Source organism: Loxodonta africana, chromosome 1 (assembly GCF_030014295.1).
Source record: "Loxodonta africana isolate mLoxAfr1 chromosome 1, mLoxAfr1.hap2, whole genome shotgun sequence".
In the NCBI taxonomy this organism is placed as follows: Eukaryota; Metazoa; Chordata; class Mammalia; order Proboscidea; family Elephantidae; genus Loxodonta; species Loxodonta africana.
Window position 1 is genome coordinate 184,190,493 of NC_087342.1, and position 26,742 is coordinate 184,217,234.

Sequence of the window (26,742 nt, forward strand, 5' to 3'; positions counted from 1 at the left end):
TGAACTGAATCTCATCTCCTAAATTCAGCGGAAAGCCGGCAAGGCCCTTGATTGATTTAAAAAAAAAAAAAAAGAGCTCAGTTAAAAAAAAAAACCCCAAGATGCAAAACCGAGGCGGGCGTCGCCCGGGATCGCGCCCTCCCACCGCCTCCGCCACTGCGAACACGCCCTCCGCCATGTGGCCACGCCCCCGGCCGTCGCCGCCGCGGCCTCTCCTCTCACCTCCCTCGCGGTGGTCACGCCTCCCTCCCCGTGCCCGCCGCGGCCACGCCCGACGTGAGGCGCGGGAGTCGCCGGGCCGGGGGCGGGGCCTGCGCCGCCCCTCCCCCCGCCTGCGGCGGCGTCCTCCGCGCGGGCCTCCCAGCCCGTATTCCACTCACTTTGTTCTCCGCCTTTGTCCTAATCCACACCAGCAGGTGGAGCCGCAGTTAAAGTTTCCGAGTCCATTCCGGGAGCGGGAGCCCATCTTGCTGGCTGCCGAGGCCCTTGCTGGAGGAGGAGGGTCAGAGCTCCGGTGCAGCCAATCGCGGCCAACGCTGCTAGTTATCCGAGCAGAATGGGCTGTAGTTTAGTGAAATAGGAAAGCTGCAAAAACACTGTGAGTGCTGCCGTGTAAATAAAAAGGAAAAAAAGTTTCTCAAGTCGCCACTGCACGACGTCGGGCCGGCACCGGGGCGGGGGTCTGCGCTCACCCGAGCGGCCGCACGCTGGACTTTATTGTGCCGCAACAAGCCCCGTCCCCATTGTTTGTTTTTCAAAATATGGCAAAGGTTCAGGTGAACAATGTAGTGGTGCTGGATAACCCTTCTCCTTTCTACAACCCGTTCCAGTTCGAGATCACCTTCGAGTGCATCGAGGACCTGTCTGAAGGTGAGTAGCGGCGCCCGCCGCCCGCCCAGGCTGTCAGTTGCGGGCTGCAGACGTTGAAAGTTTCCCGGGCCCGGCCTTGCGCGGCTGGCGCTGCTCGGCGCCCGGCGGCTGCGGTCTCAGCTCTGCGGAGGGAAACTTGAAGTTGATGGACGACGGCCCCTGAGGCGCGCGCGGTGTTCGGCCGCAGCCAAGGCGTCTGCCGCGGCAGCTCAAGTTGCGAGGAACTTGTTCGAGCGGAGGTAGCCATGTTGTCAGCTTTGTCTGGGGGGCGGGAGGTTCGCGAGACCCTCACTCGCGCCCGCGGTGGCGGCGGGTGAGGGGCGCGCCGGGCTGGCCCCCCGCCTCGAACGGCCTCCGCGACTGCCGCGGCCCCGGGGTAGAGGCCCGGGAAGGATAGGCGTGTGTGTATGTGGCGGTGGCGGCGAGTTAGGAACGGAGCCATCTTACCAAGACTGGAGAATTGGGCTACGGACGCCGGCGTCACGGCGCCTCCTCTTCCCCACCGCGGGTTCTGAACCCGCGCCCGGCCTGCCCACCTTCCTGCCCCCGAGTGAATGGGAAGTCCGTTTTTACAGCTTACGGAAGAGTTGCCCTACTCTCCTGGGTGGCCATGCCCGGCCGCCTCAGGGAGGAGAGCGAGGCTGTTCTCGCGCTGATTTCTGGCTCCCTCGACCAACCAGCGGGGGAGGCGGGCGCAGGCTCGGCCCCTCCGTGCCGCGGGCTGGGCGCCGACGCTCCCCGGGGACCGCGGGCCCTCCCCGGCCAGCCACCGGGCTGCTCCGGGCGCCCGGGGATGCTCCGGAGCCCGGGATGCTGGCGCGTAAGCTCGCACCGACGAACGTGAATTCCTTTTCCTTAATGACTAAAAGCTCCTTTCCTCTCTCTCAGGAAGAAAAATGTTTCTAAGCTAGAAAGTTACATTTAACCCAAGAGCACAAATAAGTAAAATCCTTAAATTTCCAGGACTTAATCACTGGCTTCTAAATAGTCAAAGAAGACTTGGCTTCAAGAACGTGTTGAATTCTAACTAAAATAACTCCACATCCACACAGATAAAGAATACATTCTGAACTTTAAACACAAAAGTGAGCTAGAAATAAAAGGTAAAGTCCCGATGGCAATGCAAAAATTTTCACTATTTTTTTCTAAATACGTTTAAGGATTTTAAAAAAGATAACTATTTTTAGTATTACAGTAATAAATATTTGGAAAGTGAAAACTTGCCAAAGTCTTACCTTTGCTTAACTTCGATTTTATTAAATCAATACAGTGCTTCATTTTCAGAATTTAGGGGAAAAAAGTTTAAGCTCATCAATGTTAATTTTACAGTAGGGGCTTGCTTCTTTGAACTTACATGTATTTTTGACAAAATACATTTAAAATAATTGTGCTAATCATGGCATGCAAAGCATTATTTTCATTAAAAAAATTAGTTTTTAACTTCTATAAAGTGTATTTTACATAGGGTGGTAACTTTAATAAAGCAATATTTGCTCTTTATACTTAGTTTTAAACATTGTATGTACAGATAGTATATAAAGTTAACAGTTCTCTAGTCATTGTTTTCGCCCATCTCCTTTAGGTAACCACAATTAACACTTTAATATGTGTCCTTCCATCCAGTTTTAATAAATACAACAGAGTAGAACTGCCTCATATAGTTTCCAAAGGAGCGCCTGGTGGATTGGAACTTCCAACCCTTAGGTTAACATAACAATATATATATTAAATATAAGGCATATTTTGAAAGATCTATTTATTAATCTAATTGCTAAATTGATTGTAAAATTAAAGATGCTTTTCCTATTATTTGGAAACTGCTTGATAACTCTCTCATAGTACAACTACAAGCATTTCAGATACCAGGCTCATTTTTCATACCTAACAGTTTTTCCTTTTCCTTGCCAACTGCGTATAAAAATCAGGGAATGTAAGAGAAACCATAGATCAGTCCCTTCCAACTTTCGCTACAGTGTTTTAGGCATTAGAAGTTCAAATTACAGTTATTTCTCAGGTGATGCCTTCCATTTTAAGACTCAGCTCTCAACAAGGGAGATAGAAGGTTCAGGATGTTGTACCAGAGCTGTTATATCGGATGGTTGAAACCCGCCGTTCATGGAAGCCAAATTACTATGTTTTCCATTCAGAATCCAGCTGAATCACACTTAAGGTTTTTACACTACTGATGTCAAGAATACACTTTCTTCCACTTTTACACCTCATTTCCTAGGGCGTGATTATTGGGCATTTATTTAGTGTTTTTTAAAAGAATTTAAGCTGAGTCATACTGAAGTTGGAATCCTTCAAGAAGGTGCTATGCCTGTGTACTCCACCTAGAGGCTGTGTGGATGAAGAAAACTGAGTTCAACTTTAAACGCTCCCTTGTAGCTTTTCTTCAGAAAAAAGTCTTGGGTATTTGCTCCTGTGCTCTTTAAGATAATTCAGTTGTTTCTAACATAAGGCTTATCTCAGGGTTAGGACAGCCTTGAAAAATGGGAGGTCATGATTTAGGCAGAGACTTTCCTGTCAGTCTAGGAAACAGGAAACCCTGGCTGTCTTTGGCCCAGTGGTCACCAAGCCTGTAAAAGTTTTAACTGCCGTTCATACCATCTTTGTTTGGTCTTCTGTGGATTGCTGATGCTCTGCTTCTATACTGAATGGAGCTGTTTTTTCAGTTTATCAATACCAATAATAATAGCTATTGTCAGTTGAATATTTATAGTGTACCAGAGCTAAGCATGGTGCTTCATACTTTCAACTTCTGGTTTGGTCTAATTCTAAAGACTTCATTCTACTAGAGCAAAACCAAAACAAACCCAGTGCCGTCGAGTCGATTTCGACTCATAGCGACCCTATAGGACAGATTAGAACTGCCTCATAGTTTCCAAGGAGCGCCTGGCAGATTCGAACTGCCGACCCTTTGGTTAGCAGCTGTAGCACTTAACCACTACACCACCAGGGTTTCTACTGGCCTTCCCAAATAGTGTAGTCAGTTTAAAAACTTCTGTCACTCCCACCACAAAGGGAGGTACTTTTAGGCAGGGATAACCATGATTAATTGGAACAATTAGCTAATTTTTACATAAATGAATAAACTCCTTTAACTGATACCCTGTGTAAAAAAAGCATCTGACTATATCTCTCCCTCCTTTAACCAAATACAGCTATAGAAATGTACTTACTTGAGGCTCTGCTCGTAAAACAACTGATGCTAATTTATAAATAAATACCGAGCATTTAAAACTCTGGCTCTGGCAAGCGTCTCATTGGCATAAAAACTAGTGTACAGGTGTTTTCTGAGATACGGCCTGTATTTGTGAAGGCTGGATTGTCATTCTACCACTTCTACCCTCACTCATCCCCTGCCCTGCAATGAAGTTCCCTTATTCTACTATTCGACTCGATGGCACTGGGTCTGGGATTCTACTATTAAGAAGCCCTAGTGGCACAAGGTTAAGTGCTTGGGTTCGAACCCACCAGCTGCTCCACAGGAGAAAGATGTGGCAATCTGCTTCTGTAAAGATTACAGCCTTGGAAACCCATGGGGCAGTTCTTCTCTGACCTATAGAGTCGCTATGAGTCAGAATCAACTTGATGGCACTGTGTCAATGCCACTATTAATCTGAGAGCTATAAAGGGATGAATTATATTCCCAGTGAAATTTTTTTTTAAAAGAGCTCAGGCTTTGGAGCTGCAGAGCTTGGATTCTGATTCTTTGATTTACTAGCTGTGTGACTTTGGGTATACAGCGTAACCTCTCAGAGCCTCAACTTTCTTCTCTGCGTAATAGGGAAAATTAAACTCATATGCTAAAGCTGTTGAGGTTTAAACAGTATTTGTGAAGTAGAAGACCAATGCCTGGTACATACTAGGTATTTTTAAAAATAGGTTTATAAATTATGGCTACGTTCCAATGCCAGGCCACAAATGCCAGTTTAACTTATAGCAATTGGGGGGGGCCAATAGCATTATATATAATAGTACAAACACATACTAAAGCCACAAAATTTTCTGAAACCTCCATGTAACAGTTTTCAGTCTTAACTTCACTTGACCAAGTTCAGTAGATCATAGTTTATCACCATCTCCATGGCCAGTTAAAGCTCAGACTGTTTTGATCCATAGGGTTCTCACTGGCTAATATTCAGAAGTAGATTGCCAGGCCTTTGTTTTTAGTCCATTGTAACTTGGAAGCTCCACTTAAACATGTTCAGCGTACAGTGACACTCTAGCCTCTGCTGACAGACAGGTGCTGGCTACACATGAGGTACACCGGCTGAGCAACTGAAACTGGGTCTCCCTCGTGGAAGGTGAGAATTCTACCACTAAACCACCAATGCCTCATGCTACCTCACCGGTCACTAGCATTGTAATCTCCCTTATTGATTCTATGTTATCTCCCTGATCTCTTTAAATTTGCAGGGCCCCAGGGTTCACTCCCTAGAAATGCCGTCTATTTTCCTGGCTTCATGTATCACTGAAAATTCCTAATTTTTACCACACCTATTCAAAAATTCAGTATTTCCACTTAGATACCTAGTAGACATCTCAAACTTAACATGTGCAAAGCTAACTCCAGATTGGTCTTCCCCACAAAAAAACTGATTCCTACTGTCTTCTCCATTTCAGTCAATGGCAGCTCCATCCTTACAGATGCTTAGGTATTCTGTGACTACCTTTCCTTACATTGTATAAGTTGTCAATAAATCCCGTTGCCTTTATCTTCAAAGTTTACCCAGAATGTGACCACTTCTCACCTCCAAGACTACATACACGGCTTAAGCCACCATAATTTGTCTCAATTGTTGAGATATCCTCCTTTTTCTTCCCTTGCCCTCTTACGTTGCGCCGAACACAGCAGCCAAAGTAATCCTTTTAAAATGAAAGTCAGATCATATGACGCCTCCACTCAAAACCCTGCAATGGTTTTCCCATGCCACTCAGTATAAAGGCCAAAGTCCTTATGATCCTCAAAGCTTTACATGATCTAGCCATGCCTCCCCCCGCCCCCCATGTCATAGTTGCTACTTCCCCCTTGCCCATTCTCCAACTACTTGGCCTTGTTGCTTTCTCTTGAACATGCCAAGCATGCTATCTGTAGGCCTTTGTTTTTGCTATTCCCTCTGACTGGATATTCATATGGCTAGCTTCCTTATGTACTTGCCTTCATCAACAAGTATATGATCTCACACCAGCTGCAGGACTCTGCATCTGGAAGTGTGCTAGAAGCTGAGGATACTAGTGTTCTAGGTCTAGAACAGAGGCATGACATAAAAGGTCCTCAGAAAATAACTGCTGACTTAATAAAGTCTAAAGGAACTTTCAGTTCAGTAAATTACTGTTTATAGTATAGTATGAATGAGAAATAGTATGTACACTATTTCTATTATCTATATAAAAAAAAATTATCTATATAGGAAACAAAAATGTCTGTATAATTATATAGGAATGGCAGCACATGGTGGCACTAACTAGATTCTCAACAAGTGACCCAGAAACTCTCCCCTTTGGGAGTGCTTGGGTAGTCTCGGTGCAGTAAGTCCAAGAGGCAGGCCACGCGGTGCTGAACAGCTTGAGAGGATGCAGAGGCCTCTCAGATAATCTGTGTTTGTAGAGTTATCTTCCTCCCCGTACAAAGAGGAGGCGCCTTCAAAGAGGAGCAGTTTTACTCATCCCTGGGTTCTCATAGAGCATGTTATAAAAGATTCTCAATGAAATCTGCTAGACGGAATTACATATTATGTCTTGGGTTGTACTTTACTGTGGCTTATTCTTCATATCCATTCCCACTGTATATATTCCATTGAATCATTTTAGGGACACTTGGGGTCCCTGGGTGGTGCAAACAGTTAAGTGCACAGCTACTAACCAAAAGGTTGGTGGTTAGAATCCACCCAGGGACACCTTGGAAAAAAGGCTTGGAGATCTCCTTTTGAAAGCTCACAGCCAGTGAAATTCCTATAGAGCACAGCTCTACCCTGACACACGGGGTCACCATGAGTTGGAATCAACTTAACAGCAACTGTGTTGTTGCTGTTTTTTTTTTTTAAGGATCCTTGGTTCCTCTTCTCTGTGTAAAGAATGACATGAGTGGGTGCCATGAGGGAAAAACCCAACTGTAGTTCTTTAACAATTGATGAACTAAAGTCTCTTACTTTTGAGTCACAAAGGAAGTTTACTAATAATGACTTTTACAATTTCCAGCTCTTTGATGATTTGGACCCATGTAACAGTATATATACAGCAGCGCTTACAAAGCATCGTTACTCATTGCCATTGAGTTGATTTTGACTCATAGCAACCCTATAGGATTTCCAAGTCTGTAAAGTGGGCTGTTAAAAGATAACATGCATAGAAAGGGGTAGGGGATATCATACCCACAAAAAATTATCCACATAAATTTGGGAAATGCTGAATTAACTTTACTGATGTTCTGTACTGAAGGATGTCTCAGAACACTTACTATGCCAGTGTGCTTTAGGGATCCTAAAGACTAGGTTGTAGCATTTCCCAACTTTTTGGCCACACTGTCTTGTTTGTGAGGAGCAATGCCGAGGACCAGTATTCGATAAAAAAGCATTTGAGAAACACTGAAGTGTAAAAATTTTGTAAGGAACAGTTCAGTGCCTTTCTGGATTTTCTACTATGAGAAGCCAATTTTAACAAATGGTTAAATGGGTTAAATGGGTCTTTGATGTCATCTGGTAATATAATCACTGAATATGAAATATGTGTTGGTTTTTAACCCTAGACCTGGAATGGAAAATTATCTATGTGGGCTCTGCAGAAAGTGAAGAGTACGATCAAGTTTTAGACTCTGTTTTAGTGGGACCTGTTCCTGCAGGAAGGCATATGTTTGTATTTCAGGTAAGACTATTGGTGTATATGTATGTCTAATAAACAGAATATATTATTTTATGGTCCTATTCCTTTCTTTCTGGGTTAAATCACTCTGCTTCTTCTGCCTTCACTTTTTAACCTACTTCCATCATACTTTAAAAAGCCAGTTTCCTGTTGTATTCAGACATATATGTGTCATAAAGGAACTTCAACTGTTGGTCTGTATGCTGAGAGAAGTTCATGTGATGTTTACCTCAAGGAGATGTGCAGTGTGCAGTAGACCTTAAATACTGTATCAGGACACACAGCAGTTCATTTTGGGTTCTTCCTGTGAATAGCCCCTTGGTATTAGACTTTAGAGTGGCTGTCCAGTGGTCTGAAAACATGGATTTAATATTATTACTGAGAGTAATACGCATCTTCAGATTTTTGGTATCGGCCACTAGAAGTAATGATATAACAAAAACAACAACCTTATTTGACCATAATCAGTAATTGAGCTAGGTTAATAGGAATGTTATTAGATAGACAGGGATCGTCTCCTTGACCTTGGGTCATTGAAATTGAAGTCCAGTGGTTACTAAAGCATCTAATCTACACATTTTATAATAAGCTACTGTTGTGAATCCACTACCCAGCTTGGCATTGTAAGGGGGAATTCTACTAAAATTCTGTGCTCAGCTAGATACCATTGACAGTAGTTGGGTTTGTGTTAAAGCTTTAGACATTGTGATCTGTATTCAAAAGTTTTATTTTGGGAAATTATTACTAATTTTTGTTACAAGTTATTTCTACCCAAGAAAGTCACATCAGTTAAGCGGAACTCACTAAAGAGACTTAATCCAGAAAGTAAATCTAACTCCTCTATCCTTACCTCCCTGTTTATCCCTCCACAGATGGGACCAATTTAAATGATAATCCAATAATCCCATTAGAATGGGCAAAGAATCACTTAAACGTACGGCATCTCTAGAGCTTTTACCTTTCTCCCCCTCGTTTCCTAAGTGTCAATTGAGAATCTTGGTCTCCCAGCTTTAGTGCTCTTTAAAGCAAGAAATAACGTAGCGTATCTAAACAAATGGTTAAGAAAAGCTCAAATATATTAATTAAAAGGTAATGGTGCCGGCAACCTGATCTGTGAGTGCATAGGCTCAGTGAAAGACATGGGTAACGGAGAACGCCCTGTGTTGGAGGAAGCACCACAGTTAGAAACCTGGTTCAAATTCTGGCTCCACTGTTTATTAGCCATTATATGACTTTAGTCACTCCAGTTATCTATAAAATGTGGATAATAATCCTACCTCAAAAGACTGTTGAAGATTAAATGAGGAAGAAAGCAGTTAGCATAATCGCTGACAATTAGTAAGTGCCTTGTTTCTATAATTTGGACTAAATTTTATTCTCTTCAGCTTCTTAAAACTGTTATATACAAAAGCAGCATTTGTTTGGACCTACAAGTCTGGAGAACCCATACTTTACTGATAATAATTCATGATATAAGAAATTTGGGATGACATATAGTGATATACCTTTTTATGCTACTATTTACAGGTAAAATTTTTCCCCAAATAAATGCCTTAGTTTTGAAATAAACCCTTAGAAGTCTTTTCTGTGTATTTAGGTTGTTAAGAATACTCTTAAGCTTTTGGCTTAGAGTAGTGTAGGAAAAAATGTATTCAAAAACATTTTCTCCTGGTGATTTTCAAATAATTTTACCTTGGTATCAGTGCACATGTTGGCAAAAAGAACAGACGAAGCACAATGTGATTAAGATCATGTGTTCAGCCATGCATTTTACAGATTTCACCATTATCAACAGAAGTGACTGAAGTACAGTTTTTGTTTTGTGTTTCATACAAATTGCCCTAGTATCCTACTAGTCTGCCATTATTTTGGCTCTCAGAATAGTTAATGTGCCTTTCTCATGAGTGTGTCAAAGGCTAGCAGGAAAATGTCCAGATATCTGCCTAATATTGCTGGCTGCAGTCAAAGATTTCTGCCTATCACTTCTTCATCCTAAGTGGTCTGAGAGGCTTGCAGGTTTCTCTACTCAAATTTCCTAATTCTGAATCCATTGGTGAACAAATTTTAAACCACAAACATGTCAAGGACCAATTTGCTAAAGGGATGGGAAGCAACGGGGAGAGAGTTCCCTTAGCAGTTCTGAGCTATCTCTATTTCCCAACTCCACTCCCTTCTGGGTACTTTAGAATCTCTTTGGGTACCCTGGAAGCAACCTAATCCCTCTGGGAAGAGGTGTACAAGACCTCTAAGACAAACAGTGTATTTTTCAGGACAGGCTCTTTGTCCCCATCCTAGTATCTCTCCAAAGAGATCATGAACCCGTTAAGGGCAGGAATTGAGTTATATGAACTTTAAAATAAAGTCTGTATATACTGTGCGCCCAGAGCTGCAGTAGACATGAGATTACAAAGATGGGATCCCTGGACGGAGCTTTAAGTCTAATGGGAAGATCGAAGGGTAAACATACTTAGGATGTTGGGTGTGCAGTAGTATGAGGATTTGTGTCAAGTAATACGAACACACAAAAAAAGAAGCTATTATTTTACCTTCTGAGTTAGAAAGAGCTTCACTGAGAAGGATGCATTTGATGGAAGCTTCAAAAGATGAATTTTTCAAGATGTTAGAGAATGACCTTTCAGGCCAAGGGAGCCGTATGTGTGAGGCACAAAGATGCACAAAAATATCACATTTTGAAGAACTTGTGTAATTCGTATGTCTTAGAGCAAGCGTGAGAGGTGCGAAGTTAAAGGAGGTATGAATGAAGATGTTGGCTGTAGACAGACTGTGAAAGGCCTTATAAACCAATTTAAAGAAATGAGATTTTATCCTTTAGAAATGGAGGTAATCATCCGAGGTATTAATGATAGGCTGGAGACTGAGAGACCAGTTAGAAAGTTTTAGCAATATTCCAGATAAGAGATGAAGACATGAATTTAGTCTTCAGAGACTGAGAAATGTTGAGACTGACTAGATGAGGGAGATAGGGACACTGAGGGTGACTGAAGTTTTTGGCCTAAGTGACTAGGGTAGATACTTTATGCCTTTTTGTGTCATCTACACATGCTAGGCATATGATAAATGTTAGTTTTTGATGATAATGGCCTGATATTAGAGATGCCAGCTTAAATAAAGGCACTGGCTGAGGTGTTTACCCAGGCCCAGGGAAGTTCATTGGTGTCTGGCAACAGTAAGCGAATTTTCTGGGACTTCCTACGCTTACCTCCCAGCATGGCTGCTTCAGGTTGAGCTCAAATGCCTCAGACATCACTGCCCATCCCTGCAGTCTACCACTTCTCTTAACTCCTTCCAGTCAGTCTCCTTACTGTCCCGCACACTACCTTGGTCAGGGCCTCAGCCAGCCTTTGCTCACGCTTTTAGCCTCCTCTAGCCCACTTTACCTTCTGCACTCTTTTAAGGCTCAGCTTACAACAGCTTGGTTCAAAACAAGATCTTTGACCATGTCCACCTAAAACAATATTTACCTTCATTGAATTTCCATAGTTTATGTGGCTTAAATATTTTAGTGCCTGGCAAAGTGATTATAATAGAGGATTATTAATATTTTTTTTGAAGATTTCTTACATAGCCGTTTTCATCACATTTTTAGCTTTATCATTAATTTACTATTAAAATATCTGAGGGTAGATGGATGGGTATAAGGATATAAGTTTTCCAGATGGAAGAAGGAAACTGGTATGTGATAAACAGCTGCTGCTAACACACTGTGTGGAGATAATTGAACATTTACTAAATTAGGTCTGAAAATTATGACTAGAAAATGTTAAAGTCAATAACTGGGTTGAATATTGCATAATTCCTCATAAACCACCACACACTGTAGCCAGAATTATTTTCCTCTAGAAGCAGTGATGCTTTCAGGTACCCAGGGTACTTGGAAGTACTACATTGTGGAGAAACACACAAGCTGTATTTTCTGGTGATAAGTTAGTCTCACAAGTGAGCGTTTGCCTTCCCGGTATGGCTTCCAGGGTTTAATGTTGCTGCCCTCTCAACTGATTGTGCTCAAGGTAACTATCCCAGTCTTGCCTGGAGTTAAAAGCCTTTTGTGTTTTCTTTCTTTTTAAATTATTCTAGGCTGATGCACCTAACCCAGGACTCATTCCAGATGCAGACGCAGTAGGTGTAACAGTTGTGCTAATTACCTGCACCTATCGAGGTCAAGAATTTATTAGAGTTGGCTATTATGTAAATAATGAATATACTGAGACAGAATTAAGGGAAAATCCACCAGTAAAACCAGACTTTTCTAAGGTAATGTTCTAACTGTCCCTTTTCAATTATTTTTACTATACAATTTTTTTTTTGGCAATTGTCATTTCATAATAGTATACTATAAAAATGCCTTAAGAGACTAAATAAATTTGAGGTCTTTGTGCCAACAGGGCAAACTAATCGTTGTTCCGTTGCCACTGATGACATCAAACTCTACCTCCAGATATGTCATTAGTAACTAGTGTTGGTCGGGTACCTTGAGAGTCTCTACTGGTTTAAAAAAATCAAAATGCCTCCTTTAAGAAATAAGTTTTTGTTTAGGGCTTTCTGCACAGCATTTCTCATACATCATAATTCCGTTCATGTCAACCTTTAGGACATACAAAATGCTATATACCTAGAGAGCATTCGAATTCATGTTTATCATATTATTCAAAAATTGTATTTTTGTTTATAACCCTTCCTAAAATTGTATGGGGAAGTTTTGTGTTTGCTCTTTATATAAGTATTATGATATAAAATATTATTATTAAATAATAATTAAAGCTCCTATACGCTTTGTACAGTGAATCAGAATTGACTCGATAGCAACGGATTTGATTTTTGGTTTTCATATGCTTTGTTATGCATCTGAGTGGTTTGTTTTATCTGTTATTCTTAGGGATTAAACTATTAAAAAAAAAAATTGCCACTGAGTTGATTTCAACTGCTCCATAGGAGTTTCTTGGCTGTAATTTTTATAGAAGCAGATTGCCAGGCCTTTCTTCCACAGTGCTACTGGGTGAGTTCAAACCACCTTAGGTTAGTAGTTGAGCACAAACTATTTTGTGCCACCTAGGGACCTTTATTCTTAGACATTAAGGTAAAGGTCTGAAATATTTCTGGTGATAGAAGCTAAAGTAAGTGATTCAGCATCCTCAAAGATCCTTACTCCCTTGTGCTTTTCCATTGGGAACTGTAACAGTTTAGCAACTGGTGATGTTGTAACTGACGTTGAACATGACACTCCATTTGGCAGGCCATGCAAGAAAAACCAGACAGTAGTAGAGTGTTGTTCTCATAATAAGACTGGAACATTTTTAGTCCTGGTGTGGGACCTTCCACTGATGCAATTTATTAGTTATCTGTATGGCATCTTGTATAGCAAAAAAAAAAAAAGCTAGAATGCTATTTCTAAAAATGAACCATAATACTAAAAAGGTGTAAGAAACCACCTGTAATGACAAGTTATACTCTGAATCAATTCGATGGCAACTAACAACAACAACAGCATACTTGGGGAGAAGTCCCTGAGTGGTGCAAAAGGAGGTGTGTGTGAAGAAAGGCCTGGCAGTCTGCTTCTAAAGAAAGCAGTCATTGGAAACCCTGTGGAGCACAGTTCTACTCTGACACATTTGGATTTGCTGTGAGTCAGAGTTGACTCTTTGGCAACTGGTTTATACTTAGGGAAATTTTTCATTTTCCTTAAAAGTGTTATGGAAGAGGCACTGTATCCATCGAAAGAGAATGTTAAATAAAGCATCCTTTGAAGCATTCATCTTCAAAAAAGAAATGTTATTTCTCATGGACTCCAGACTTCCTGGAGCCATGAAGATTGGATGAACCCCTGAAACTATTACCCTGAGATAATCTTTAAACCTCAATCTAAAAATATCCCGACGTCGTCTTAAAACCAAGCCATACTTTAGCTTAACTAGCAAAAAAAAAAAAAAAAGTCTTCTTTGAGCATTTTGCTCTTTTAAGAGCTATTTAAATCAAATTGATAACAACAACTTGAAAGATAGGACCCTTAGGGAGCAGTGAATTTATGTCAGTGGGGGAGGAACAACTCAGAGAAGGAGAGTGAGAATGGTTACACGACTTGAAGAATGTCACTAAGTGGTACACGTAGAAACTGTTGAATTGCTGTATGTTTTGCTGTGTGTATTCTCAACGATAACAGCAAAATAAATAAAATTATGTATATGTCTATATAAACTAAATCTAAAATAAAAATTAAATGTAAGAACAAAAAAGATTCTCCCTTCTCTTAGGAAACTGAAGTATAGATGAGTTAGATACTTTGCTGGATAGTAAAAAAAAAATCTGGGTGAATTCCCTCAGATTCTTCATATCTTATTTTCATTAGGTTAAAGTAATTTCTCTTGGCCTACTCCTTGTTTATTAGTTATTTTTAAGGTGCTATACTTATTATACCTTTGCATATGAATTTAGCCATTAGGGGTACCATCATAAAGAACCATTTATTAAGCTCTTATTTGCATATGGTGATCTAACTTTCTTAGTGTTTCTCATTTATGTATTTTCCTTCTCCTCTAGCTTCAAAGGAACATTTTGGCGTCTAATCCCAGGGTCACAAGATTCCACATTAATTGGGAAGATAACACAGAAAAACTGGAAGATGCAGAGAGCAGTAATCCAAATCTACAGTCACTTCTTTCAACAGATGCCTTGCCTTCAGCATCAAAGGGATGGTCCACGTCAGAAAACTCACTAAATGTCATGTTAGAATCCCACATGGACTGCATGTGACCACCTGCCATCCCTTTAGTACAAATTAAGCTATAAAAACACAGAACTATTTCCCTGAAATTCCGTAAGTACATAGTCAAGATACAATGTGAAGAATTTGTTTAAAAATCATCCTGTAGAAAAGTTTATAAGAAAACCAGTATTTGAGCAAATTGTGGAATATAAATACAACTATTTTTAAGTAATTTTTTTCTCTAATGTGTTATTTTGTTTTGAAACTAATCTGATTAAAGTATATATATTATTTTCTTCTCTATAATATAATTAAAGGACTTATAAAGAAAAATATGAACTCTAGACCAGGTTGTAAAGATGTCTTAGCATTTTGGACAATAATCTTGTGGGTCACTATTTTACTGGCCTTCAAAAGAACAAAGTTCACTTAAACTAAAATATTTTCCCTGTGAAAACATATAAAAACCAAAAACCTATAGTATGGTTTAATTTAAGGGGCAAGTTTCCATTCTTCTTTGGCATGTCCTTAAAAAGGAAATGTGAAATCAACTTTGTGCTACCAAGAACTTTAAGACCTGCTTTCCCAGGTCACTCTGAAACCTCTTATGGCTACTACTGCAGTTCACGTGATGTTGCACAGCATTTGGTTTGGTTTCTAATATAATACAAATGTGGTTAATTGTTTATAAGGTCCTCTGGTTATGGTTTTTATTTTTATACCAGTTTAGGACATCAGAGCACTCCCTGAATCATATTACCATTATTACCCAATGAATTCAACATGTCAAAAGCAAATACAAACTCCCTAAGTTTAAAAACAGATTTTAATGGCTCAAGTCTGTTCATTAGATTTATAAAAATACTATGAATTTGGCTTCTTTAAAATTGTTTTGATACGTCATCCCTTGCTGGCATCATTTATATAAAATCTGGATTTAGAAAGACATATTTAGCTTTGTCATAATAAGCAAGTTACTGTTTTGGAAATACATATTTTCCCACCTGTAGTACTGTTTACCATATTCCCTGACACTCATGTAGAATAATACTAGGCATATTTTTGGTGGACATACTCTAGACAGTTCTTTCAGATAAATTTTTTTAAAAGCAATCTTGGAAAGGAGTCTGTTAACTAAATGGGTCAGAAGGTTCTTTTTCTTTGTTGAGAGCTAGGTCCTTTCTCAAAAAGTTTCTTCTGCTCCATTAAGTGTAGACTATTTTCATTACTCTTGCTGCTGAGCAAGGCATTAGCCATATGAAGCAAAGTTACGCAGTGCCTTCATATCTAAAACTTATGCTGCATTGTTGAAAGCTTTTATTTTAAGGAACAGGAAAAGACATTTGGCTAAACATGGATTCTTAGTTGTACATATTCCCTATCATAATTAAAAAAGTGAGTTTGTGAGGCAAAATTTTGCTAAATGTTAAACTTTAATATACCAGATTATTAAACTGTTATCCATTAACTAGTTCATAGATTTGAAAAGTAAAATATATCCAAATCTTAAAACCATATAAATCTTTGGTCTAATTGTAATTAAAAGAAAATATTAAAATATTACTTAAAATGAAAATAAAAGTAATACTCCCCAAGAGTCCAGTAATTGATATAACAGGAACAAGGTACGTGCTTGTTAAAATATAGCACATAAGCCAAATTATCAAGTAAAGCAATTCACTGCTGAGTTTTTATTTGATTAATTATAATGATTAGTTTGTATTAACATTAAAGGGTTAAGTTCTTATATCAATTTGTAAATGGGCAGCCAATTTTCATAGAAGTTTGGGACCTATACATTCACTTTAAAAACTCTTACCTGTTATTATTTTAAATGTTTTGACTCTATAATTTTTAGATGTAAATTAATTAATGACTAAAAATAAGAAAGATTTAGAATTCAAACATTAAGAACTAAGAAACTGGATAGCACATAGCCCTATTTGGCCTCATTTACAGATACTACATGCATTATAGCTAGAAGATTCACAGCTTTTGTTCCCCTTGTAGATCACAGTAAATAAATGTGTCCTGAGAAGATACACATGAACAAATTACTTACGCTATTGAACAGATAGGTGAGTAGGTCAGATGAAATGACCTCAAATTTTGAGCTGAGAAAACATCCCAGAAATCTGAGGAAGTGTGCATACATTTGCCCATATATAATCTTTTAAAAAAAAAAAAAAAAAAATTTTTTTTTTTTTTTAATCTTTTATAGCCTTAGGGTTCCATGCAGTCTTACCCCCTGGTTTTAGGATTTGGGGTTTCTAGGTTTTCTTTTATACCAGAATTTAGGACATCAGAGCACTCCCTAAATCATGTTTGTCTAATAAAGTCTATGGCAGCAACTTTTAAAACTTTTTGCCATAATCCACAGTAAAAAAAAAAATATGTATATACATATAACATGACTCTTTAACATAAGTACATATTTATATAAAAGTTTTCAAGACAGTGCACTGTTAGTAGGTGCAGAATATTTCCAGTACAGTAGTGTCCCCTTATCCGCAGTTTCAGTTCCCCATAGTCAACTGTGGTCTGAAAATGTGAAATTAATAGCATGATGAAATCTCGTACCATCCCACCTGGGAACCGCATTCACATAACTTTTATTACAATATATTCTTATAATTATTCTATTTTATTATTACTATTGTTAATCTCTTACTGTGCCTAATTTATAAATTCAACTTCATCATAGGTATGTATATATAGGACAAAACAGTGTATATAGGGTTTGGTACTCTCTGCAGTTTCAGGCATCCACGGGGAATCTTGGAATGTATCCCCTGCGAATAAGGGGGGAACTACTGTATTTTCTACTGTATTTCATTTTGAAAGTGCTGGTTTTGACCCACTGAAATGACTTTTATGACCTAATGGGTTGTATACACAGTTTGAAAAAAGACTGGTCAGGCCCTTGGGGTGGACAAGAGAAGTAACAATAACTTTACTGTAATTCTGAAAATATACCTTCTTTTCTCTCATTGGATTATAATATTGAAATAAAATTTATTAAAAAAAAGAGGGAAAAGCGCTAATGCAGTGAGTCAACAGCCATTCACTTTAAAACTGCTCAAATACTCTGAAATTACTAGTAGCCCACAAGATAGCATGGGCTCATTTCTTGCCATTCCACATAATTACTTAATGAACATTTTATACAGAACTGTAGATTGCTGGGTCATAAGGTTTGTAAAATGGCATGAAGTATTTATTCTTGTCTAGTGTCCTGAAAGCTTGTCCACTGCTCTCAATTCACAGATCCCTTCTCATCAGTACTGTTCAGTTACATTTATATTTCAAAAGCTTAGAGCCACTTAGAATAGTGCCCCAGTTATGGAGCACATTTTTGGGCTTTGTAATGAATTTTAAAGTAAAAGTTTCTCATGAGAAATTTGAACACAGGCATGAAAGTTAAGCTCCCTTAAAAAAAAAATAACCCGTTGCCTTCGAGTTGATTCCAACTCAGAGCGACCCTAGCAAGTAGCAAATGATAACTATAAAATGTGTGAAACCGAGCACCTATTTTTAGGAGAACTATTTCCCCAATCAAAACTGTATAAAAATGCAAAATGGCATCAAAACTTGTACTTTAAAAGTGGTTTTTCCCAAAAACTATGGTGCTAAAAATTTCCTAAGACAGTAATCAAATCTTGGCATTTTATCTGTGAAGGTTTTTAAATTTACTAGTTGGAGAATCATTACAAGGTATGAGTGAAGTTCCACATTGCAATGATTAAACTACACTTCCCACATACTAAATAGACAAGTATTTCACCTGAAAAATCTTAAGAGCTACTGTTGCCCTTGAGATCTCTGAGCATGAAAATGCCTTAAGTTCATTAATCTACTTCCGTAAAGTGCATTTTTTCCCCTATTTAATTGACTTTAATGTTACGTTTGTTGGGTCTTCACAGAATGCCAGATGATGCATACCTTTTCAGCATAGACACCTGCATGAATGTAATCACTAGAGAATGAGAACATTGAATAGGATCGTTCAAAATGAAGATCCCAAGAGAGAACATGGAGAAAGTTTTGACAGATAACTTTAAGTGAGGGTGGAGCTTTTAAAATATTTTCTTAGAGCTACAAAAATAATGTGTTTCCTTCAATTTTTGGCAGTAACTCTCAAAAACTAGCTTGAAATTTACCCTATTATTATTACAGGTACTTTTTCCTAAGGAAAAAAACCATGGTGTTAGATTCTGTGGTGATATTAAATTACTTGAAATTGTCACATAAAATACCTGCACTTGTAGATCCAATTCCTGTGGTGAGCACAGATCTTGGTGTAATCTTAGCTGCATACTTGAGAAATTGAGATTTCCCTGTGCCAGGATCCCCAACCAATAAAAGATGTGATTCTCCTAGAAAAACGAAAATACGTAAAGTTTTAAATTTCTATGAAAAGACCCGCAAGTATAATTACAATAAAAAAGAAAACGGTCCACTTGGAATACTTGACACAATTTACATTTTATATGGTACTTTTGCTATTACACAGTTAATTAAAATCATTCCAGGAAGAAATTTAACTGGAAAAATTAACTGTCATCATAAATATAATAATTTTTAATTGATAACTGAATGTGACATTTAAAATTTAAATTCTAGTAAATAGATTATGTGCTATTTTTGAGATGTTTAGGCCTGTTTATTATTTTTTAAAAAATTTGGCTTATTTAATCTATTTTCCAATACCAAAGAACTGTAATTAAATCTTCCCATACAAGCCATAGAAGTATTTTAATTTCATTTATTTATTTTTTAATTTAAGCACTTATAAGTCTTAGGGACTTTATAAGCACTTTATAAATAACAAATTACTTATGATTCCAACATTTTAGACAAAACCTTTTCATTTTATGAAAGTTTTAATGGTTTAATGAAATAGCTATCAAAGTAGTCAAGGACTATTTTTCAAATGTAATAAATGACTATATGTATATCTTTTGGTGTGTATTGCATAACCAAATTTTTTAGTAAGGTTACAAACTATTTTCTAAATACATTAATGACCAAAACCAAACCAAACCCACTGCCATCGAGTTGATTCTGACTCATAGCAAACCTATAGGACAGAGTAGAACTGCCCCATAAAGTTTCTGAGGAGTGGCTGGTGGATTCCAACTGCCAACCTTTTGGTTAGTAGCTGAGCTCTTAACCGGTGTTCCACCGGGGCTCCCAAATATATTAATAGGAATTCCTATTAAAGCTCAGCATTTAGCAGAGTGCCTTGCAAAGAGCAGGTGATCAAAATATGTAATGTAATACACATAAGCCTTACTATACTTACTATAATATGCTATACTAAATGACAGTTTTAAAGTCCCTACTAACAGCCTGATTTACAACAATGGCCTTTTAGTCTTTCTACTTAGTCTTTGGTTATTATGGCCCACATGAAGGCCACATGAGGGCCGTAATAAACCTGCTTTATGCCAGATTCAGGTCAGTTAAGTGTGTTTAGCCACAAGAAAGCTTTCTGTTATAAGGACATCATTACACACTTAGAGTAATCTTTGCTTGAATGTGTGACCTACAGCAGCACTTTATGGCAGATGGCACATTTGCTATCTCCCAGCAGAAGGAGAATCAGCAGGCAGATGACTGTGAGCAGCAGTTTGAGAAGCACAGTGACAGTCACAGATGGAGAGTCGCTGACTTAGAGACATTAAAAAGCACTATTTCTAATTTTTCCCTCTTGAAGAGTGACTTGGGATCCAATGAAAAAATACACAGTAATAAAAATGTAAAGATTTTATTTTGTGGCACCATTATAGGCTGGAACACAAATACATACCCGCTGAAAAATTTACGATTTCTTTCAGTCTTTCTGGAATTTGCACAAGCAGGTTCTGATGTATAGATGCTGGGCTAGTATTAGATATTCAGACGGTTGCCAGCTTTAAAAGATAACATTTGGAAACTAAAAGCTCAACAAACAATTTGACTCAGCAGAGAAAACTTGTAGCCTCCAATCTGTTAAACAGGTACTGACCTCTGACACGTGTTCCGGTGGCATCGGTCCTTTGAATCCCGCCAGCTAGCACCATGGCCACAGCAAGCTTTACTAAATACAGCCCAAAGACTTGAGGGCACAAGCTGGCCAGTATTTCATTCCTTCCTAGGAGAAGCAGAAAGATAAGAAGTTACCAGCAATTTCTACGGAAATCTAACTGAAGTTTCTCTTCCTATTCTATGTGACCGTCCTCCCATAAACACTCTTTCTACCATCTAAAATGATCAAGGGGACTATTTCTAAATGACTAAAAGGAGTAAATGGCCTTGTTTTGGCCCTGTAAGTCCTTTTCTTATTAATGCCATAAGATGAAAAGTGTGCTTTTTTTTCCCCCTGGGTGCTGCTTTCTTAAGTTTTTATAAATTTTTTATACGTTAGAATAGAAAGATAGGAATCTCCCTTATTGATTACCTATCAGGTCAATTTTATCCCTTAAAAATAACACTGACTGCACCTTTTGTGGGTTTCAGTAAAATTACTATCGTTGTTAGGTGCCATGGGGTCAGTTCCAACTCAGAGCAACCCTATGTACAACAGAACAAAACGCTGCCTGGTTCTGCACCATCCTCAAAATTGTTTTAGCCCACCGTTGCAGCCACTGTGTCAATCCATCTCCTTGAGGGTCTTTCTCTTTTTCACTGACCCTCTTCTTTACCAAGCATGATGGACTGGTCCTTCCTGATAACATGTCCAAAGTACGTGGGACAATGTCTTGCCATCCTCGCTTCTAAGGAATATTCTGGCTGTACGTCTTCTGAGACAGATTTGTTCATTCTTTTGGCAGTCTGTGGTATATTCAGTATTCTTCACCAACACCATAATTCAAAGGCATCAGTTCTTCTTTCAGTGTCCAGCTTTTGCATGCATGTAAGGTAACTGAAAACACCATGGCTTGGGTCAGGGACACATTAGTCCTTAAAGTGACATCTTTGCTTTTGAACACCTTAAAGAGATCTTTTGCAGCAGATTGCCCAATGCAATACATTGTTTGATTTCTTGACTGCTGCTTCCATGGGTGTTGATTGTGGAGCTAAGTAAAATGAAATCCTTGACAAAAGGAGCAGATGGCCAGGTCTTTCTCCCGCAGAGCCACTGGGTGACTTTGAACCACTGACCTTTTGGTTAGCAGCTATACGCTTAACCATTGTGCTACCAGGGCTCCATAACCTGTACTATTTGCTTATTTCTGATCTCAAGATTTCCTCACTGTGGTCAATACAAAAGATACACTAAGAAGGTAGGACTGAGTTAAGAGAAAAGCAAAGGGGAAGAGCCATTATCCTAAATTTGTTGTCTTAAATTGAAAACCTCTATCCCTTGGATTGTGGCAATAGAAGCTCCCATGGATCTATCATGTAAGAGAATGCATTAGAGGTGAATACTACTTTTACTTCCCCCATCCTCACCTCTCTCCCAAATTTCTGGTTCTAGATCATGTTTAATAGTATGGCTATGGCCTAATAACCCACTCTTGTGGCATGGCCCTCAGTTACTCCAATGAAGAGAATTCAGATCTGAGATAACTGAATTATCCCAGAGTGGGCTCAGCAGACCCTCACCCCTATGTATGGATTTCTAGCTAGCATCTAAGCACCAGGGTCAAGGGCTTCCTGAAGTCACTGCAGATCAGAGTAAAGCCCCTAGGCTCATCCTAGTCAATACGCACAGTATCAGGTCTCCCAAGAGCTGATCAGTGAAGTAATTCCCCCACTTCAGAATGGCAAAATGAAAACTTCCTTTGGATGTAGCTCCCCAGTCCATTCCTCCCCCCAACACATACTCATACACTTTGAAATGGTCCTGGGTACACAGTAAACTAAGAAGGAAGAGAAACTGTTCATGCCAGAAGGAACGTTGGCTCATAGTCTGTCTTCCTGTCTATATTTCTCCCAAGATTTTAATGTTTACCTCTTCCTTTTTATCCAGCAAATGAGCTATACAGTATAACCTTCTGGTTCAAATAGGCTAGACTCTAATCACCAGCACAAAGCACTTGTGAAGGTCTAGTTAGAACACTGTGATGCCGGTCCTTCACAGTCACTAGGCTGTGCCACTGTAATTAACAAGGAATGACCATGGCGCTTAAAAGAGAATGTGCAAGAAAGGGTTTCAGATTTTTGTAAAGACCTGATGCTGAGAATCAACTTTCAATAAAAAAAAAAAAAATTCTTAAAGGGCTTGCTTAAGACAGCCACATTGTAGAGAACTTTCACTGCTTTCTATATGGATCAGATAAATGAGTGATCAGGAACTCCTACATATGTGTTATATGCATCAGCACAAAAAGCCCACAAAACAAAAGCAAACTGCATAGATTTAGGCAAATGGAAGCCTTATTATTTTGTGAAATGATATCTGTCCATTTCAGCCTGTGATTTAAGAATAATCAATGTAAGATTTAAAGTGAAGTTTATTAGAATTAATATATTACTGGCTTCGTTTTTTTTTTTTTTTTTTTCCCCTAAGACGATGCCTCCAAGAAAGAATGAAAATAAGCATTTGAAAATTTAAATGGTGTTTTATACATTTGGGATTTTTAAATAAAAAACTTGCTCCACAAACCTAAAGGCTGTGATGTGTTAATCTATATAATAACATCCTAGTGTCACAGTCAAAATTTTGGCCATGATGATAAAGTTTATCCTTTGCATTTTTCAATTTCTCATCACTTCTTTCCTACTCATTCCTAATTTTAAAATCTTCAGCTAAAATAGTATGAAGCTGTCTTTATTATCTGAGATCTATCAGAAAAGAAATAAAGCTTTACTAGGATTAAATTTCCTAATAGGATGAGTTTTTGGCTTTTTAAAGGAGGAGCTTTATATTTAATTGATAGAGGAGGTAGAAGACTCAAACTGTTTTAGCAGAACAAGACATGTTTAAAATAATAGAAATGGAAAATCTCTTGGAATTCAGCCTTGAATTTCCAGGAAGATCTCTAAATAGAAAAGACTATACCCGAAAAGTTTTAAAAGGAGACTACAACTAGAGGTATTGACTAATGCTGCCCTGGGAACTCAGCCATTGAGTTATGCAGCATGTAAGGCTGCCCACAGATCACACATACATGTTTAACTACTGAGTGAAATGCCACTAATAATGACCAGCTGTATACCCTAATGACAAACCTGCAAAGGGATCACTCCTATAGTTTTCCCAAAAATCTTCAAATTCCTTTCGGACCTCCTCATCCATGATGATCCCCGTGGACTGCTCATTATTCACTTGGACATAATTGGCCTTCAGGACTATTTCCACTTCACAACGCACATCTTGCTGAAAGGGCTTCCATCGTTGCATTACGACCCCATAAATGGTGAGGTCATCACCTGTGGAAACGCACCAAGTGAGTCCAGTACTCCAGCAGTAGCATGCATGCTGTGTACAGGTTTATATGACAAAGGACCAAATACTAGAGATAAACCACTGCCCCACCAGAGTTTAGTGTACGCTCATCCAGAAAACAATTTGAGGACAAAAGAGCACCACAGACTCCCAAGTTTTCTTTTTACAGATACCTGTATGTGTACAGCTAAAAACTAAAGTCAGCGTTTTTATTTTTCCTAATAATCACCCTTCACTGGGAAAATAGTTTACTGGATGATTTATTCATTGTCATTACACTGGGTGAAATGCTCTCGTCCTCTCAGAACCTCTAACCATTTAGTTCTCATTTAGAGATGTGGGAATTGGCAACCAGAGGGTTAAACTATAATCAGTTTGCTGTCAGGAAAGGAGACAATCTTAAAATGACTGGCACCTAGTTTTATTTTTTTACATGCTTATTTTTACCACATTTGTTAACATTTTACTCGCTGCCTTTTCTGAATGAACAAAAGAGTGAACTGAGGAATGAATACCTGTTGTACGTTAAAGTTCTTTTCCATACACAATTGAAAGCACAAGATACTAACAACCCTGCCAGTTCCTCCTTGGTTGGTTCCTTCCCACCTGAGGAAACCATCCCCTTCTTCGTGGGCAGAATATTACAGTTTTACAGATTTTTCTAAGAGGCCTTGGGTAGCTTATAGGAACACATTCTCCATACATTGACATCTGTGCTTATTATTACATACAATGCCAACAAGCTAACAAATATATATGGATTCTTGGCATTCTGTATTTTGGTACTGGAGAAAAGAGGGAGAAAAAAAGACATAATCCTAGCCTTCAAAGATTTCAACCTAGTTCAATAGGGTTTTGGACATACCCCAACCCCAAACCTGGTACTTACATTAGGCACAACAGATGTTCTTTCTGAACCAGGAGGCAATTCTTTATTTTCAAGCTTTTGTGTCAATTAAAGGAGCCCTGGTGGCACAGTGGTTAAAGTGCTTAGCTGCCAACCAAAATGTCAGTGGTTTGAACCCACCAGCTGCTCTGTGAGAGAAAGATATGGCAGTCTGCTCCAGTAAAGATTACAGCCCTGGAAACTGGGGTGGTTCTACTCTGTGGTGTAGGGTCGCTGTGAGCTGGAATCGACTCGATGGCAATGGGTTTGGTGGGTTTGTGTCAATTATGTGCTACCGCTGATGCAAAATGCCTTTCTCTTTCCAAATTTCAACGTGTGTAACGTGTAATCACAAGAGCTTTTGATTTACCAAAGAAAAGACTTGTAAATGCACGGAACTGGTCACAGAAACAGAGGGCATAAACAGGAATTCTATACATGTTTCAAAATTCTTCCTAAGCTACTGCTTTGGATGGTTTTCAAACCCATTAGGGATAATGATCACTTCCTATACTGTCTGCCCCCAATTTTTTTTCAGGTGAAAATGACTGCGGCAACTTTATATGAGCGCTTGGAATAGTCCTCTACTAGGGTCATTTTAAGGAGCCCTGGTGCTGCAGTGGTTAAGTGCTCAGCTGCAAACTGAAAGGTCCGTGGTTTGAACCCACCAGCGGCTCTGCAGGAGAAAGATGTGGCAGTCTGCTTCCATAAAGATTATAGCCTTGGAAACCCTGTGGGGCGGTTCTATTCTGTCCTATAGGGTCGCTGAGTTGGAATCAATTCGACGGCAATGGGTAGGGTTGTTTTAACAGGTCATATTTAGGTTGTTTCTAAATTAGTCAAATGAGGAATTTTAACTTAGATATACCACCCAATAGTAATAATCTGACTGTGATAAGCAGTGACAATGTAGAAAATGTAGAGTACTGAAGAGTGGTCGAGAGCACTGACTCATCAGATTTGGGTTCAAATCCCACTGCTCATTAGCAGTGTTACCTTGGGCAAATTAGTGTTTCTAATCCTGTTTTTTGATTTACAAAATGAGAATAATCTATCTACATCATAAGACTGTAGCAATAGTCCAATTAGGTCAGATAATATATGTAAATTAGTACGGTATCTAGAACATAGTAAGTGTTCAGTAAATACCAGGTAAACCTGGCTTAGTAATGGTAAAGGAGAGGGTAATCGAAAAAGAGGAAGACTCTCAACAAGATGGGTTGACACAATGGGTGCAACAACAGGCTTAAGCATAGCAACAATTATGAGAATGGTGCAAGACCAGGCAGTGTTTCGTTCTCTTGCGCGCAGGTTTGCTATGAGTGGGAACCAACTTGATGGCACCTAACAGCCTTACTAAAGATGTCACTTTGAGGACTAAGGTGCACCTGACCCAAGCCATGGTATTTTCAATCATCTCATATGCATGCGAAAGCTGGACAATGAATAAGAAAGACCAAAGAAGAATTGATACCTTTGAATTGTGGTGTTCAGCAAGAATACTGAATATACCATGGACTGCCAGAAGAATGAACAAATCTGTATTGGAGGAAGTATAGTCAGAATGCTCCTTACAAGTGAGGATGGTAAGACTTTGTCTCACATAGTTTGGACATGTTATCAGGAGGGACCAGTCCCTGGCGAAGGACATCATGCTTTGTAGAGGGTCAGTGAAAAAGAACAAGACCCTCAACAAGGTGGTTTGACACACTGGCTGCAACAAGGCGTTCAAACATAGCAATGATTATAAGGATGGTGCAGGATCGGGCAGGGTTTTGTTCTGTTGTACATAGGGTTGCTGTGAGCTAGAACCAACTCGATGGCACCTAACACCACTACCTAACATTTGTAGAGAAACTAATGCCTTTCAAGAAGCCCTGTTGGTGCAGTGGTTAAATATTCTGCTGCTAACCAAAAGGTCGGTAGTTCGAATACACCAGCAACTCCTTGGAAGCCCTATGAGGCAATTCTATGTCCTGTAGGGTCGCTATGAGTTAGAATGGACTCGACGATAATGAGTTTGGTTTT

General features: G+C 39.1%; 2 protein-coding genes across 7 annotated transcripts in view; one reads left to right on the forward strand and one right to left on the reverse strand.

Moving 5' to 3' along the window:
* MCM9 (minichromosome maintenance 9 homologous recombination repair factor) overlaps positions 1–26,742 on the reverse strand; it is a 101,176-nt gene that overhangs the window by 55,320 nt on the left and 19,114 nt on the right. For 4 of the 6 annotated variants that reach the window (XR_010322803.1, XM_023539698.2, XM_003404250.4 and 1 more), the window contains exons 5-7: positions 23,612–23,812; positions 20,463–20,588; positions 18,709–18,828 (exon numbers count right to left, since the gene is read on the reverse strand). Coding sequence is in view for 5 of the 6 variants with exons in the window: in XM_023539698.2 (XP_023395466.2) it covers positions 18,709–18,828; positions 20,463–20,588; positions 23,612–23,812 (447 nt within the window). In the remaining variant the exon portion in view is untranslated. Of the gene's footprint in view, positions 1–16,883; positions 16,994–18,708; positions 18,829–20,462; positions 20,589–23,611; positions 23,813–26,742 lie in introns of those variants that run through there. The other 2 variants (XM_023539729.2, XM_064290323.1) reach the window with 2 other exon arrangements.
* Positions 363–17,328, forward strand: ASF1A (anti-silencing function 1A histone chaperone). The gene is made up of 4 exons (XM_003404251.4): positions 363–870; positions 7,622–7,737; positions 11,830–12,006; positions 14,287–17,328. Exons 1-4 carry the CDS (start codon positions 762–764, stop codon positions 14,497–14,499), a joined length of 615 nt encoding a protein of 204 aa, XP_003404299.1. The 5' UTR covers positions 363–761; the 3' UTR covers positions 14,500–17,328.

Excerpts from the sequence above, each read along its gene's own strand:
- ASF1A (XM_003404251.4), top strand. The coding sequence starts at position 762 with ATGGCAAAGGTTCAGGTGAACAATGTAGTGGTGCTGGATAACCCTTCT. Across the intron at positions 871-7,621 it reads CATCGAGGACCTGTCTGAAG|ACCTGGAATGGAAAATTATC; the intron begins GTGAGTAGCGGC and ends TTTTAACCCTAG. Across the intron at positions 7,738-11,829 it reads GGCATATGTTTGTATTTCAG|GCTGATGCACCTAACCCAGG; the intron begins GTAAGACTATTG and ends AAATTATTCTAG.